The following is a 16,487-nucleotide window of genomic DNA, read 5'->3' as shown; positions in this document are numbered from 1 at the left end:
ATTAGAATTGATGCTCTCAGCAGAGAAAACCCCACTTGAGCTATGTGACCACTGCAACATGCAACAGGCTGTAATCAGATGCTGAGATTGCCTGCCTAAAGAACTGTTATGCAGCAAATGCGATGTGTCCATTCATCAACATTGTGTTGGGACTCTATGGTGGAGGGCTTTTATAAAGCAATTCCACCTACATGCTACATATCAATAGATAATAATGGGGCACATGCAGTATGTGAACAAGGTATGTATGAAATGGTTTAAAGGTCTTTCAGATTTAGAAACATTATCATTTTGGTGATTGTCTTCTTTCTTTCTTTTGCTTGTTATTTGTAGCCTGTCTGCTGACATCACTGTTGGTATTGAATGAGCCATTATCCTGGTTCAATTATTGAAGCATGAGGATATGATGTTGAGTCTACATGCTGTATATGGAGAGAACCAACACTTTGAAGTGTTCATTCAAAATATCATGTTTCCTTTGTTTCCACAGGATGCTATGATCGGTCCCTGCCCTCCATTACCTGCAAGTCCTGCTTGAAATTATGGACTCCTGGACTGACAGACCTCCAGGCTATTGGTTACTGGCCTGGTAATGTAGAATTTCAAACCATATTAAAAATTGATGTGTTTTACGCATTTGAAGAACTGAAAGTCACTGCACGAGATTTATCCAGGCATGCATTTGTTAAAATGCTTGACCATTGTTCCAGCTCCTTTGGGCGTGTAAGTCATAAAACTTTTTCTGCAGTTCATGAATGTAGTCACTTATAGTAGAAGCACTATCATGAGGCAGCCATTTCTGACGGAAACAGGAAGATGTATCGCTTCAGTCGGACTAAAGGGTACTGGTTATTACTATCATTTGTCATTGTTTTTGTTTTTGAAAAAAAATAAGGAAATCTATATGAAACTGCCAGCAGTTTGAAGGTACCAGATGTCAAACAAAAATAAGTGTGATGTAAATTTCGAAAGAGTTTTTGTTCATGGATCTAATATCTGTCTCCTTTTAATTCTTTAGAATAGCTGAAAATGCATACTTTGACAGTGCATTTTTAGCCAAAGACAAGGAAGTGGCAGACTTTGTGGAGATGATTCATAATCGAGTCCAACCTGTGAGTAGTAGATATAGGTAGATACCAATAGGTCATGGATCAGATTACAGTAGTTTTTTATTTTAATTTCAAAAGATTTGATTAGTATATAAACCAAATATGATGAAGACACAATCTTATAGAAAGATGTGGGTAACCCTTAAGACACATTGCAACACTGGCCTGATATCAGATGTATTAACTGTGCTCTGTGCAGCAGTGTGCCCCTTATTCTTGCATGAAGGAACTAAGGAATGTTTGAGGAGGGTTCCCACACAGATGTGCTCCAGTTAGACATGATCATACATTGGTGATTTGATAGAAAATTGACAAGTCATTGTAGAAAATTAAGCCTACAAGTTAAAAATATGCTCATTAAAATGCAAACCTGAAAAGTCCCACTCTTAGAAAACTATAGACATGCTGGCTACTTCTCATTTGGGTTGGGTAGAAAATTATGATTAGGGTTACAATACCTTCTTTTAATTTTGAAGAGCTAATTAATAATTTTGCATGTTTTTGATTTTTTTGTGTGTGTGAAAATGTTTTCAAAGTTATCTGGAAAATGTGTGTGTGAAAATTCCAGTGGACTGCTGCAAGAGAAAGTGCCAAAAAGTCTGGGTCAAAGGTGGATGAAGAGGGTGTGGAGGTGGCTGTCTGCCATCATGGCATACTATTCAAAGCCTTAAACATGTTTAGAGGAGAGATATTTGCCTGTCCTCTTTTCCTGCACAAGGAGCTTGCCACGGCCTATAGGATAGATTACATTTGCATTGACATCATGTGCAAATACCATCCGTACCTGCAGAAGCTGTGCGAGTCTTTTCCCCATCTCATGCCACTCTTACAAAATAAGCCTTTCCTGTCTGTCTTGCATGCCAAGGGTCACTCAGGGAAATGTGAGGTAAATTTATCTTAACTTTTAGTTTATCTTCTATATATTGTGTTATGAATACAGCAAAAAAATAAAGGTTATTGTATTCAGAATAGTTGCAATATGTGCACAATTGGTTCACAAGTATATAACGCATAGATTCAGGCATCACTCACAGCTGTGCATGGCTGGTAGTTATGTCTGAATCTATGCGTTATATACTTGTGAACCAATTGTGCACATATTGCACAATATAATATTGTTTGATATCTTTCATGTAGTGTGAGATTTTTAAAATCCATTTTAGCGGGTTATATGGAGAATTACTAATGTTTCTCATTTCACCACAGGTGCAGTGGGGTGGTCATAATCAGGAGGAAGCAGGTTAGTTGTCCAACATGCAGCAGAGAATAACTCATGACTAAACATGAAGCAAACACTAAGACATTCATAGGTCTGAAATGGCATCAGGAAGGTTTTACTTTCTGTGAAATAAATTTGAAATCCTACATCCCATGTTCCATATTGATCTGTTTTATCATGTCTTTCCAATGGCATTAGGTATGACTATTGGTGAGGAGGGTAAACAAGTGAATTCCTTTTTGTCCCGTGTTGCACTAACAACTAAGTACACGACCACATCTGGTAAGAAAATAATTAATGTACTCTGCAACATGTAGTACATGATTTGTAATGTTGTCATCTTTGTGAACATTAATTACTCTTTTCTAGCAATTAGCTTCACATCCTCTGGCTTTTGACATTTTGAAGAATGAACATTGACATTGAAAATTACCTGCTTCGCTTCGAGCGCATTGCCAGAACATGAAGCTGGCCAGAGTGTGAGTGGGCATGTCGCCTGGTGCCTCTACTCACCGGACAGGCTCTTGAGGCCTACACAGCTATGGACGAGGAGAGGGCTCACTCTTACCCAGACCTAAAGGCGGCGCTCCTGACCAAGTTTGACATCTCGCCGGAAACGTATCGTCAGCAGTTCCAGTCCATGGCATTGCCATCCGGGGAAAACCGAGCAGAGACCTACCATTGCTTAAAGGGTCTCTACCGACGATGGATTAATCCGGTGCAGCACACAAAGGAGCAGATCAGCGAGCAGATCATTTTGGAGCAGCTTCTACATGTTTTCCCTGCAGACATCCACACCTGGGTGAAGGAGCATGAGCCTACAGATGGACTAGCTACGGCCAAGCTAGCGCAACAGTACCTCAACGCACGAAGGGGAGGCCCAGCTTCATACCAAGGTGGTCCTGGTCGTCAGCCTTCTTCCCAGCCCAGACCAGCAGCCAGAGCCAACCTACATCTGCCGGGAGAACTCCGCCCTGCACCCAGCCAGCACAGTTCCAGTAAGGAGCTCATCTGCTTTTACTGTCAGCAGGCAGGCCACAAAACTGCTCTATGCCCCATCAGAAAAGCTAAACTGAGTGGTGCATGCTACACTCCCCGCGCTGAGGATGTAAGGGCTGTGGGAAGGTGGCAGCGTTTTAAAGAGATTACGACTAATGGTGAACCTGTGACTGCTCTGGTCGACTCGGGCAGCTTTCTGATGCTGGTCCGTAGGGATTTAGTGCCAACGGGCATTGTGGACTATAGCAGACAGGAGGACATTTTGTGTGTACACGGGGACAGCCATTCCTACCCTACTGCTGATCTGACTGTGGTGGTGGATGAGCAACCCTATTTGCTGACTGTGGGGGTGGTGGAAAAGTTGCCTTTAGCTGCCATACTGGGATGGGACTTACCGGTGCTACTTGATGTGCTGCTGGATGTGGAGGCCAAAGACAGTGACGGGGTTAAGGGTTTGTCAGGTCAGGTGATCACCCGCGCCCAGGCCAGAGCGGGGCTGACGTCCGGCAGAGAAAGGGACCAGATCCAGAACCCTTTTCAACCCTGGACTGCAGTTTGTTTGAGGGGGGCACAAAGGGCCCGAGGAAGTCTCGCCGCCAGCGACGTTTTGAAAAGGGGCTTAAAACCAGGCATCCAGACTGTAAAGAGGGACTGACAAAGGACATATGGAAGGTGCCTGGGGACATTGGGGCCTTGCAAAGGGAGGATGGGACTCCTAAGCCATCGTTCGCCAAAGCAGTTGGGGGGCTGGATATGGCAAAGGGGGGAAAAGAATGCTTTGTCATTTACAGTGATGTCCTGTATGCACTGGCTGACGGGGTCAAGCGTCTCGTGGTTCCTGGGTCATGTCGACCAATGATAATGCACCTGGCACACACCTTGCCTTGGGCTGGTCATCTTGGTCGCAACAAAACCTATCTGTGCATAGCCTCCAGATTCTATTGGCCCTCCATGTATACAGATGTCCAAACTTTCTGCAGAACCTGTCCCACCTGCCAGAAAACCTGCTATGTCTGCCAATCAGACCGTGCCTATCTCCAGCCTCTGCCCATTATCTCCACCCCTTTTAGGCATATAGCCATGGACATTGTTGGCCCGTTGGTGCGACGCAGTAGAGGGCATCAGTACATTCTGGTGGTCTGCGATTATGCCACAAGGTTTCCTGAAGCCTTTCCCTTGTGCACTGTCACTGCCCCTGCTGTGCTGTGGTGTCTTGTCCAGCTGTTCTCCAGGGTTGGTGTTCTGGACGAGATCATAACGGACCAGGGGACAAACTTCACCTCCAGGCTCCTGCAGCTCTTCCATCGACAGTTGGGCATTGCAGCAATCAAGACCACCCCATACCACCCTCAGACTGATGGGTTGGTTGAACAGTTCAACCAAACCCTGAATAAAATGCTGCAGAAGTTCGTTGCCGACACCGGATGGGACTGGGACCAGTGGTTGCCCTTCCTGCTGTTTGCCTACAGGGAAGTCCCTCAAGCTTCCACTGGTTTCTCCCCGTTTGAGCTACTGTACGGCTGGGATGTCCAGGGGCCACTGGACCTGCTGCTAAAGACCTGGGAGGCTCCTGCAACCAGCGCCAGCGATCGTAGTGTGGTCCAGTTTGTGTTGGAGATGAGAGACCAGCTGGCAAAGTACCAAGACAAGGCTGAGGTCAACCTATGTGAGGCCCGGCAGATCCAGAAGGCATGGTACGACCGACAGGCCAGGCACAGAGAGTTTCAGCCTGGCCAGAAAGTCCTGCTCCTCCTGCCATCCTCCAACAGCAAATTACTGGCTAAGTGGCAGGGCCCATACATAGTCCTCAGGAAGATGGGCCCTGTGACCTACGAGTTCCACCACCCGGACAAGAAAAAGGCAAAGTGGATCTACCACGTCAACCTATTGAAGGAGTGGAAGGAGGCTCCAGTTCAGGTTCCCGTGGCATCCCTGTTGGTGACGGGGGTGGGCAGTGAAGGGGAGGAGGAGTCTACCCTAGCTGACCTCAACCAGTCTGCTGAACCTGCTCTCGACCATCTCTCTGTCAGCCAGTGCAGCCAGCTGAACCAGGTGTTCCAGCGAGTCTCCAAGCTGTTCGCTGCTAACCCAGGGAAGACTTACCTGGTGGAGCACGTCATCCGCCTGAAAGACAGGGGGCCGGTTCACCAGAGGTCCTATCGAGTGCCCCAACACCTGGTGGCAAAGCTCCTGAAGGAGGTGGAGGAGATGCAGTGCCTGGGGGTAATCGAGCCATCACAATCTGAGTGGTGCAGCACGGTAGTCATCGTGGTGAAGAAGGACGGCTCACTCCGCATCTGCATCGACTTCAGGAAGCTCAACGCAATGTCGGAGTTCGATGCCTACCCAATGCCCCGGATTGACGATCTACTGGAGAAGATTGGCTGGGCCAGGTTCATCACCACCCTGGACCTCTGCAAGGGCTACTGGCAGGTACCCCTAGAAGCATCCAGTCGCCCCTACACTGCTTTCCCGACACCGGCCGGCCTCTTCCAGTTCACCGTGATGCCCTTCGGCCTCCATGGTGCACCCGCCACCTTCCAGAGACTGATGGACCGCGTCCTGCAGGGGTGCGAGGACTGCAGTGCTGCCCACCTGGATGACGTGGTCATCTTCAGTGACACCTGGGAGCAGCACCTGTGTCATCTGGAGCGAGTCCTTGGCCAGATCCAGCAGGCAGGTCTGACACTGAATCCTGCCAAGTGTCAGTGGGCCAAGGAGGAGGCTAAGTCGACAAGGTCGGCTAAGTGACAAGGTCGAGGCCATCCGCAGCTGCCCACGCCCACGCACGAAGAAGGAGGTGAGGTCCTTCTTGGGCTTGGCTGGCTGGTACAGGAGATTTGTCCTGCAGTTCGCCACCATCGCTGCTTCTCTGACAGCGAAGGACCAGAGGAACCTGTTCGCCTGGAATGAGGACTGCGAGACCGCATTCCAAACCCTCAAGGCCTGCTTGTGCTCTTCTCCAGTGCTGAGGAGTCCCGACTTCAGCCAGCGGTTTTTGGTCCAGACTGACACTTCTGCCGTGGGACTGGGGGCAGTCCTGGCCCAGGGTGATCCTGGTGAAGAACAACCGGTGCTGTACCTGAGCCGCAAGCTGCTGCCCCGTGAAACCAGGTACTCCACTGTGGAGAAGGAGGGCCTGGCCATAAAATGGGCCCTGGACAGTCTGAGATACTACCTGCTGGGGAGGGAATTTGACTTGGAGACCGACCATCACGCTCTGACCTGGATGAACTCCATGAAAGATCATAACAGCTGTCTCACCCGCTGGTACCTCTCCCTCCAGCCTTTCCATTTCCAGATCCGACATTGAGCTGGCAAGACCAATGTTGTGGCAGATTATCTCTCAAGGTTGCCGCACATCGCCAACCTTGGGGAGGAGGGGGATAATGTGACGGGGTGCCGGTGAACGCTCCGTCAGGCCCTAACCGGCATCCGTTTCTCTCTCTCTCTTGGCCGGAGAGAGAGCGCCGGTGCCGGGAGCGCACAGCGCCCAGTGCTCCCACTGTTCCTGCGGAGCCATGCTCCGGTTAAACTGTGTCCCGCGGTCCTGCACTTCCACAAACTTTTCCCCACTGTCCGAACTCTTTTCTTCCCGCTAGGCATTGGAGGGTGCACACTCGGCGCTGACGCGACACACACACATACACACTTACCTGCTGCCGCTGCCTCTGGTTGCCTCCGGACACGGGCCAAACTGAGGCACTTCCTGGCCACACCATAAATAGCGCTTGGTGGCACGCTTAAGAGGGTCATGTGACCATGGACCATACCATTAACATTGAATGGACTGATATTTTATGATTTATTCTGGTTTGGGGGTATTTGGCCATAGTTGTATGGAGGGCGAATAGTGCCATTTTTCCTTTATGTGAAGTGCATCATAGATTTCTGAATTTATGTTTGTTGTGTTGCTAAATTTGACCGTAGGACGCTATAATTTGTTAATTGGTTTGCCCAGGGGAGGGGCTAAGAGTATATAAGGGGAGCTCTGCTCATTCAGGGTTGTTGGTTTTTGGTTCTTGGCCGAGTAGCGTTGTGGGTGACTAGCTGCCAGTGTAAGTCCAGTGAAACCTGTCTTGTAAATACTTTTTTTTGTTATTGGTTTTTTCCACCTCTGCACTGTAAATATTTTTGCCACTCTTGTTTGGGAACTTGCTGTGAATAAAAAATCACCACACTGAGGTTTTCTCGTCGTCTGAGCCATCACTGGTACCTCCTTGAAAGCGAACCCGCGACATACACGTCAAATAAATTATTCCCAAAGATGTTTTCTGTCATTTTAGGTAGCTCTTATCATGGTGATCCTTGTCCAAGTGGTCATATTTCTGATAAGTTAGTTTTTAATTAGTTATTTGACGATATACAAAGGGGGTGTGATGTCATTATTGACAGCTGTGACAGCCGCTCTCAAACCTCCTTCAGACAGCAGGATGGCTGAGGGTGCGTGTCCCACGGACCACTATCCTGCTGCCCAACTCTACTGCACAGACTCCAAACGACATCCAAATGACGTCACACAAGCGAGATGGCAGCTCCCGGAAAGGAGATATTTTGGATTCACTTTTGCATAGCAGTTGGAGGTGGAGACACGTCATCCATATTTATATACAGTCAATGGTCTCATCATGTTTTAATGTATCAAGGAAATAGACTACAGGACACTAACTTATGGACATTTTTTAATTGTGAGATGCTTTCATACTTATTGTCTAATTTCAGTTTATTATAAATGTGTATGGCTATGGTTTTTGTGTGTGAGTATGGAAATGTGCAGTATTATGACAGCTATCTTGTTTTCCTACTCAGCTTTGTTTTCCTACTCAGTGAATATAGCACTGTGTGTACTGGCAATAAAGTCTTCAAGAACCATCAGTTTGAGAGTTACAACAGTAACATGCTGCTTACACACTGATGCTACAGTATTAATAATCTAATGATGTCATATATAATACTATATCAGTCAGAGGGACCAAACCATTACTTTTACTTTAATACTTTAACTACATTTTGCTACTAATACTTATGTACTTTTAGTTAAGTAAGATTTTTTATGCAGGACTTTTATTTGTAATGGAGTATTTTTACATTGCTGTATTGGTACTTTTACTTAAGTTAAGGAATGTGGGCTGTGGACACCACTGGATGTGGAGTTGGATTCCTCTCTGTCATGTCTCTGTCACGCTCTCAATGTCCATTGGAATCGTTTCAGAGGCAGAAAGTCTTCAAGCAGTCACAGCTACATTTCCAATATAGTTTCAAGTTGTTCCGCCAGGTGCCACCAAAGGTTGTTTCCATAGTGGATGAATCCAAAAATGATGGCCTTGAGTTGTAGTGTGGACAGGGGAAAGAGAAATGATGGTGTAAGCCTGGGCTGTATGGCAATAAAGTTAAGAGCAGAAGTTTCTGTCACATCAATCTTTCTCTGTGATCACTCATTTGAAATGACACTATAGTTGATGACACAAAGTGTTGTCAGTGTAAAATAGTATTTTTGATCAACAATTAAACTATTTACTCAGTCGGTTGTTTGACAACAGGAGCAGAGGAATGAGAACAACCAGGGGCATTTCTAGGATTTGAGGACATTCAGGGTTTAGCCCGGACCTCTGTAGGGGTGTCCGCCCGGAAATTGTTTTGGTAAACAAGATCTATTCTAACGCTTTTTTATGCACTCTGGCACCTTATTTATATTTTAAGTACATGTCTTAATCATTGAAAAATTGAAATGTGTACCTCTAAAACTGTTGTTTACTTTCCAGATTAATTATGAATTGTGATGTTAAAAATATTAGTAGTTGCTAGTAGTTCATATTAGTATTCAGTAGAAGCAGAATATTTCTGCTTTCATTAAACATATATTGACATGCTACCAGACTAGAGAAAAAAACACACTCACACACACACACAATTTTCAGATAAAGTTCATGCAGTGTAGTGCTGCACTGTTCACCTCTCCATCATCGGCTGCTGTCTGTCTGTCTTACTCTCCAGTGTTTCCCCAAGGATTTTTTCAGGGGGTTGGGAGGCCCTGTGTCGACAGTGTCATCACAGACATGTGCAGTAAGGCAGTTGTCCATATCGTTGTATTTCCATATCTAATCCATATTTGTCCATATCTCTGTGTCTTCTCTTGAATATAGATCAATGTTTGTAAAATAACAAAACTGACTTATGGGGAATCAATTTGTTCAAACTTAAAGCCAAATCAAGACAACAGTTTGACTTATAGATGACTCGGTAAGACGAATGATGAATCAGCATGTTGTTTCCTAATAACTGAAACTATCTGTCAATCTTAGTGCTGTGTTTCCAACAGTAACTGAGGTCAGCAACATTTTAATAGCTGAAGAAAACATCATGTTAATAGAGTTGTTGTGTAGTGTTAGTACCTGTATTAAAGGATCTGTAAGTCCTTATATAGCAGGTTTTAATTTTGTGCTTTGACTTTTGTTTGTTAGGATGTCCTTTAGTTTGAATACCAGATTGTGCCTTTAAAAATATTTACAGAACAGTAATTCATCAGGTGTAAGTCAAACCTCACCAGTTTTTTCTGCCTCTTGCTTTGAATTTGTTCATGTCTCTCTTATCACCTGATGCCTGGGCTGCCTCTATGTGTTTCTCTTTCCTCTTTAAACAGTTTCTTTAAATCTTGAATCAGTTTCACCTTCTTCTTTTTGAATCAGTTCTTTACTTTCTCCTTCTTTTTTATTTCAACGCCATGACACCCTGCAATTCTTCCTCACTTCTCTCTCCTCTCTACTGATTCCTTTACTCACTCTGAAAATGTAAAAAGCCTTCCTTTTAAAAGTCTGAGTGAGCATGAAGCAGAACTTTAACTTGTCTGGTGTTAATTACAGTAATTGTGGACAAACACAAAGTGGGAACACATCAGCAGTCAAGCTATCAAAACTATCAAGATACATTACCATTATTGCCCTTATACTAGTGAGTGGTCACTTAGGTCTTCCAACCACAACCTGCGGGCCATACCACATGCCAAACTAAAAACCAAAGGTGACTGTGCTTTTGCTGCCCTGGCACCCAGACTTTGGAACAAATGAGAAAGTCGGTGAATCAGATCAATAAAATGTTATTTTTCTGATTGTTTCACAGTGGTTACATTCTAGAACACAAATAAACACACCCACACACCTCCGCTCGACCCTGCAGCGGTGGGCCGCACTGCCTGATTTGGTCTGAATATGGCCTAAGAAGACAAGTTGACCCAAACCATGCCAGTAAAATGCCCCCCACAGCATACCAGGGCCATTCAGGCCTGTACCGGGTTTACCTTTAATTTTCACATTCTTTATATGCTTGCATTCGCTAATAAAACAGATTCTGGGTGAATGAGTTATGTCATGCTGACAAAATCCCAACACCAAGAATCATAAACACACAAAAAATCTCCAGGGTTGTGTAAATAGTAGTCTATGAATGAGAACAGGTTGGTCTTTTCAGCCCTAACCCTAACCCTAACCCATACACTTCAGGCCTTCCTCCAAGCCTGTAGTAATGCCCTAGATTGTCAGCAGTATTGTAATATCTGAAGGTGACTCATTTTGGTCACCATTTCCACTACACTTTCAAGTGTCTTCTGGCACTTGCCAGGCTGTCATTGTTAATAAGAAACTGTTCTTAATGTCTTGCCAGGTAAAATAAAAGTTAAATAAAATAAAATAATTTTTAAAAAACAAACAAAAAGCTTCATGTTCATATATTGGGCCTTCGAAGTGCTCTCTGAAACTAGGCCTGGGATAGCTTGTGCCCATGAAATGGGAAAATTAAAAGATTGTCATAGAGCCAAACCAAATACATTGTTGGACAGTTCTCAACCCAGAGAATAACATATGTCAATATGAAGATTCTACATGGCTCCTGCTTTGAAATATTGTCCTTTGAACCTTGACCTCAGTACAGGTTTGAAGGCTTACAATTCAGCAACAAAAGTGGATAGACATGGGGCCAACTGTCATAGAGAGCTCTTGACCTCAGCTATGGGAGTATAGTCAACTACTGGGGGCACAGATAAATATGGGTAAAATATGGTTAAAATTAATTTTCACCCATTAGATATTTAAAATCTGATTTCACAAATGTGTTAACCATCCCCTTAAACTCCTCAGTGTACTCTCTATTCAGTATTTTCAACTTCCAATTCTAAGAAAAACTACAATTCCCTAGAGCCATGCCATGCAACTTGATACAAATCAGCACCAAAATTGTAGTTCTGAACCAATTTCAAAAATTGTTGTCAACTTTAGTCACTTAGACACAGAAAGATGGGAAAATAGGGTCTAGGTTGAACATTACCAAAGTTTTACTTTAATTTGAGTCTGTAAACTTTTCTGTTATTATGCTTTCCACTGTCTCTCTCCTTTATACTCTCCCTACCCTCCTATATCCTTCTATACATTAGCATAGCCCTGGTGTCTTGTGTTTTAGTTGAGTGAGTGATCAGTCTTCAGGGCTGCAAAGCCCCATTCAAGGCTGCCGTCAGTGTGACAATTAGGTTGGTAAATAAAGATAATGTGAGCCATCCGCCAGGGTCCTTAACTGCTGTACTGCAATTAACAGAGCTGGTGAGCAAAGCCTCAACAAGGACAGTGGGGAATTGGTGAGACAGAGGGTTGGGGAAGCTAGACTGACACTTTGTATTGGAAGAAGTGGAACTAAAGCAAGGATATAAATATTTCTTGTAAAAGTTATACTTTGTATATTCTTTCAGTTATTAGCCAAAGGCCATGACCACAGGTAAGGGTTGGATGGTAGATCAACCGGTACATTTATTGAGATTGCTGGCTTTAATAAATTGGAAAGACACAAGTTGGCATGAAGAGAGGACATCTGACTTTAACTGAGGCCAAGATGTGTCCACACTTGTTGAAAATGTTTCAACTTGAGAAAAATATTCAGCTGTACAGTTTTTACATATTAAGCTGTTTGGGGTGAAAAAACAGACTTTGCAAACAGTCCAGCGGTCCAATACAAAAAACTTTACATTCTGTCTTAATACAGCTTTAGAGACAGGGTGAAGGGCAGAGTTACCTGATCTGGCCTGGAGTTTGTTGGCGATGCTTCAGGAAGAACTGGAGGACCTGGCCGGGGAGGAGGATGTCAGGGCTACCTTGCTAGCCTGCTGCCACTGCAAGTCAGACCCAGATAAGTGTTAGAAAATGGATGGATGGATGGATGGAAGGATATTTAAGTTATCTCTAGCATCTATCTAGCTATGCATATACAGTAGTTCAGTTTTATTTGCCCAGGTGTTGGGACATCTGTGTGTGAGATTTTTGCCTTCACCCTGATACAACAGAGGTTAGAATTTAATTTGTGGCTCTCAAAGCATTTGTAAATTATTAGGGCCTGAGTCCAAAGGGCTAAGACCCTATTGTTTTATTAGGGCCCGAGCACCGACCGGTGCGAAGCCCTATTGAAACTGAAGGAGTTATTATTATTATTCCTCCGAAACAAACGCATTTTTGAGGGCCTAAACATGCACGAAAACTCATGAAAATTTGCACAGATGTCAGGACTGGGGAAAATTTCGATATTTTATGGGTCTCGAAATAAAGCGGGACAAAATGGCTCGACAGCGCCACCTAGAATTGATCCCCTCGATACAGATTGTCGTAGGAGAACGAAATTCGGTATGCATATGTATCATGACCAGACGCACCAAAAAGTCCCAAGGACACATAGCCTAACTCCAACAGGAAGTCGGCCATTTTGTATCAAAGTTGAAATTTTGCACCGATTTTGTCATTTCCAGCCCGCATACTTTAACGAACTCCTCCTAGAGATTTGACCCCAGGACTTTCAAATTCGGTCCGTATTATCTACAGGCATAGGAGATTAAAAGTTATTAAAACAATTCTCATTAGTCTTTCCTAGGGGGCGTGGCTGGGCGGCGAATTTCGATCCTTCGCCATGAAAAATGAAACGGCTATAACTCCGGCATACATGATCCTAAGAGAGCCAAACCTTTTGTGCTTCATAAGAGTCCCGCCCTGAACGGGTCCATGTGACAATACAGGATATGAGTCATAGCGCCACCTCCTGGCAACAGGAAGTTACATGTTTTACGCTCTGACGCCCTGTGGGCAGCACGGTGATGGAATCCAGCTGAAATTTACTGAGAATAGCCTCAAGACCTTGGAGATCTTATATTATGAAGTTGGTGACCCTTCGTTGAAAGGTGTTGCCATGGCGACGCGGCGAATTTCGATGTGACGCCATGAAATTTCAATGCCTTATAACTTGACTCCACGTGGTCTGATCTTTTCCAAATTTCATATGCTTGTTAAGAGTCCCAATCTGAACACATGTTCAGTCTCATATTTAGCGAAAGTCATAGCGCCACCTACTGGCAACAGGAAGTATCATGCGTCGTACTTTGTCTAATTACTCCTAGGAAATTTGGCTGATGCACCTGAAATTAAGTCAGCTAATAAACAAGACCTTGGTGATGCTACATTTGGCAGCTCATGACCCAAAACTGAATGCTGTTACCATGGCGACACATCCTTCGCCATGAAATATGATACTGTTTTTCAGGGAGAAGGGATTGCTCTACAGTCATGAAACTTGACACACATGTCTAGAGTGATGTCAGCTAAAATCCTATGTGGTCGCTTTGAATGGGCGTGGCAAAATGGCTCAACAGCACCCCCTTTAAAATTTCAAAATTGCAGCCCCGCCTTCCAGATTAACGTAGAGAGATGAAATTCACAGGGCACATGTATAATGTCAAGACGCACAAAAAAGTCTGTTGACGCCTTATTGTAAGTTGAACAGGAAGTCGGCCATCTGGAAAAACTGGTCAATTTTCGCCTTTTTTTGGCCATTTCGCATACCTTGTATTTTAACGCACTCCTCCTACAGATGTCATCGTAAGGACTTCAAAATCAGTGTGTGTCATCTAGAGTAGTGTATGATCATGATGGTTTGGCCGTGGCGTGGCGTTGAGTTTTGATGTTTCGCCATGACAGAGGAAATTGATATAACTTGAGTGTACATGGTTGGATCTGCCTCAAACTTTACACAACAAGTCACTGACAAAAGCCCTTCGACTGAGCGTCACTTCGACATGCGCTGGGGTGCGAGGGCCCGATCATCGCTGCTTGCAGCTTTAATTTAATTTAAAATTTTAATAATATTTAGGGCCTGAGCCCAAAGGGCGAAGACCCTATTGTATTTCGTGTGTTTCTTTTTTATTCTTTCTTGATTAATATGCCACTTCAACCCTAAATTTGACCCCCTAAACATGCTCAAAAACTCACCAAATTTGGCACGCACATCAGGTCTGGTGAAAAATTTGATAAAATGTAAAAATTAACCCCCAGAGTGCCAAACTGTGCTCCAGAGCGCCACCCATGTATCTAAAATGGCCGCCATGGCCCGTAGGAATGTCGTAGAGAGATCGAACCAAAACTCAATTATTCGTCTCATCAAGACCTACAAAGCGTATGCTGACACCCCTGACCTAAATCCAACAGGAAGTCCGCAGCTCACCCATGAAAGTAAGACTTTGCGCCAATTATGGACCTTCAATAAACGCTATCTCCTCCTAGGGTGTTAATGGTATCGGCTTCAAACTTTAATACATGACTTATCACACTGTGCTGAACAAAAGTTATTAAAAACTTTGTAATAACTCGAACAGTTTAGATCTAGTAAGCCCTGAAAGTTGGAGTGCGACATCACACCTTACAATGTAAACCAATGGGGAGGCAATCTCTGGGCATGAACTTTGTGCCAAACTGGGTCATCTGATGTCTAAACTATAAGTCCGACCACTTTCAAACCTGTATCAATGGATTCGCGACGAAAATTCCTACAAAAAATGTGATTTTTAATGTAAGATTTGGCCAAAGTCATGGGATTTATGAGGATATTTCACAAGAGGAGTAGTCTGAAATCCTTCTCTCCAGCTGAGAGGGAGAGAGAGAGAATGGGAGTGGGGGGCGGGGGGGGAGTAAAGTCAGACCTGTCAGTCCAGGTCTGAAAACATCTACATGCCTGTGACAGAAGCCCTTGGACTGCGCCACACTCCAGTTACTTAGTGTTTCTTCACATCTGACAGCAGTGTTCAATCCTTACTTTTTTTTCAAGGAGTACATGTGCTCCTAAATGAAAGAATTAGGAGCCCACATATAACTTTAGGAGCACACTGAAAAATGTTCAAGTAACAGTTTCTTAAAGAAAACAATTCATTACAGACATATTTATAATTTATCACATACATATTTAAACTCTGTGTGTGTGTGTGTGTGTGTGTGTGTGTGTGTGTGTGTGTAAATCACAATTTATGTTGTTTTTGGGGGTGCTCGATTATGGCAAAAATCATAATCACGATTGTCTTGTTCAATATTGGATCATGATTATTTAACAAGATCACTTTTTGACAGTTGCCGATGTTGATATATGCACATTTTTTTCCCACTTGGCTGAGGAGACTATTACACATGTAATCATATATTGTACTAATGATCAAGAAAGACTGTAGGCTATATGAGGGAAGAACTCAGGAAGACTGGAATTCCGGAGCTCAGCATTAAAACTTTAATGGACCTGCCATGAGGGTGGAGCAGCAGTTTTTTTTTTTAGTTTATTAGACAGACAGGATTAATGTGTAGGATTTAATCAATAGTTTGTAGTCTGAAGCGGAAGGTGGTAGTAATGCACCTAATATGCTGGTTGCTGTTGGGCCTCAAACCATGAGGTCACACAGAGAAGGCCTACATGTAACCTGTGAGGCTTGACCACAAGGTGCTTTTTTACTTTTGTTTCCCTCGAGACAAAGGAATAACGCCAAAATGCTGCTTACAGACAATGGGAGTCCATTGCAAACTCCATTTCCAAGGATGCTTTGCGATTTTCACACCTCAGCAGGGAACAGTCAACATACAGTCCCTCATTGGTGGAGACGCTCCTGCACAGCACAGCGTCCTGATGATGCAGCCATGACATCACCGTCCCTTTAAAAACTGAGCACGCCCTGAAACACACGCCTTTTCCATGTCACGGAGCTAGGGTTAACTTCTGTACCTCTGTGAGTCAGCTTGACTAAAGGGGGTACTCCACGCACATGTTTTCCCCTCATCGAAGACTCCCCTCGCTGGACGAGACGAGACTTCGCCCGAACACATTCCTGG

The 16,487-nt window shown here is 44.3% G+C and overlaps 1 protein-coding gene across 1 annotated transcript; it reads left to right on the top strand.

Moving 5' to 3' along the window:
- Positions 1-944: 944 nt before the first annotated feature.
- LOC137184036 (uncharacterized) lies at positions 945-3,982 on the top strand. Its single transcript, XM_067591328.1, has one exon. It carries the CDS (start codon positions 2,870-2,872, stop codon positions 3,980-3,982), a length of 1,113 nt encoding a protein of 370 aa, XP_067447429.1. The 5' UTR covers positions 945-2,869.
- Positions 3,983-16,487: the final 12,505 nt, after the last annotated feature.

This window comes from Thunnus thynnus, chromosome 6 (genome assembly GCF_963924715.1).
Source record: "Thunnus thynnus chromosome 6, fThuThy2.1, whole genome shotgun sequence".
Classification (NCBI taxonomy): domain Eukaryota; kingdom Metazoa; phylum Chordata; class Actinopteri; order Scombriformes; family Scombridae; genus Thunnus; species Thunnus thynnus.
This window is presented reverse-complemented; position numbering and strand designations above follow the sequence as displayed.

What these genes read in the sequence shown, in the direction of transcription:
- LOC137184036 (XM_067591328.1), top strand. Translation starts at nt 2,870, where the DNA reads ATGGACGAGGAGAGGGCTCACTCTTACCCAGACCTAAAGGCGGCGCTC.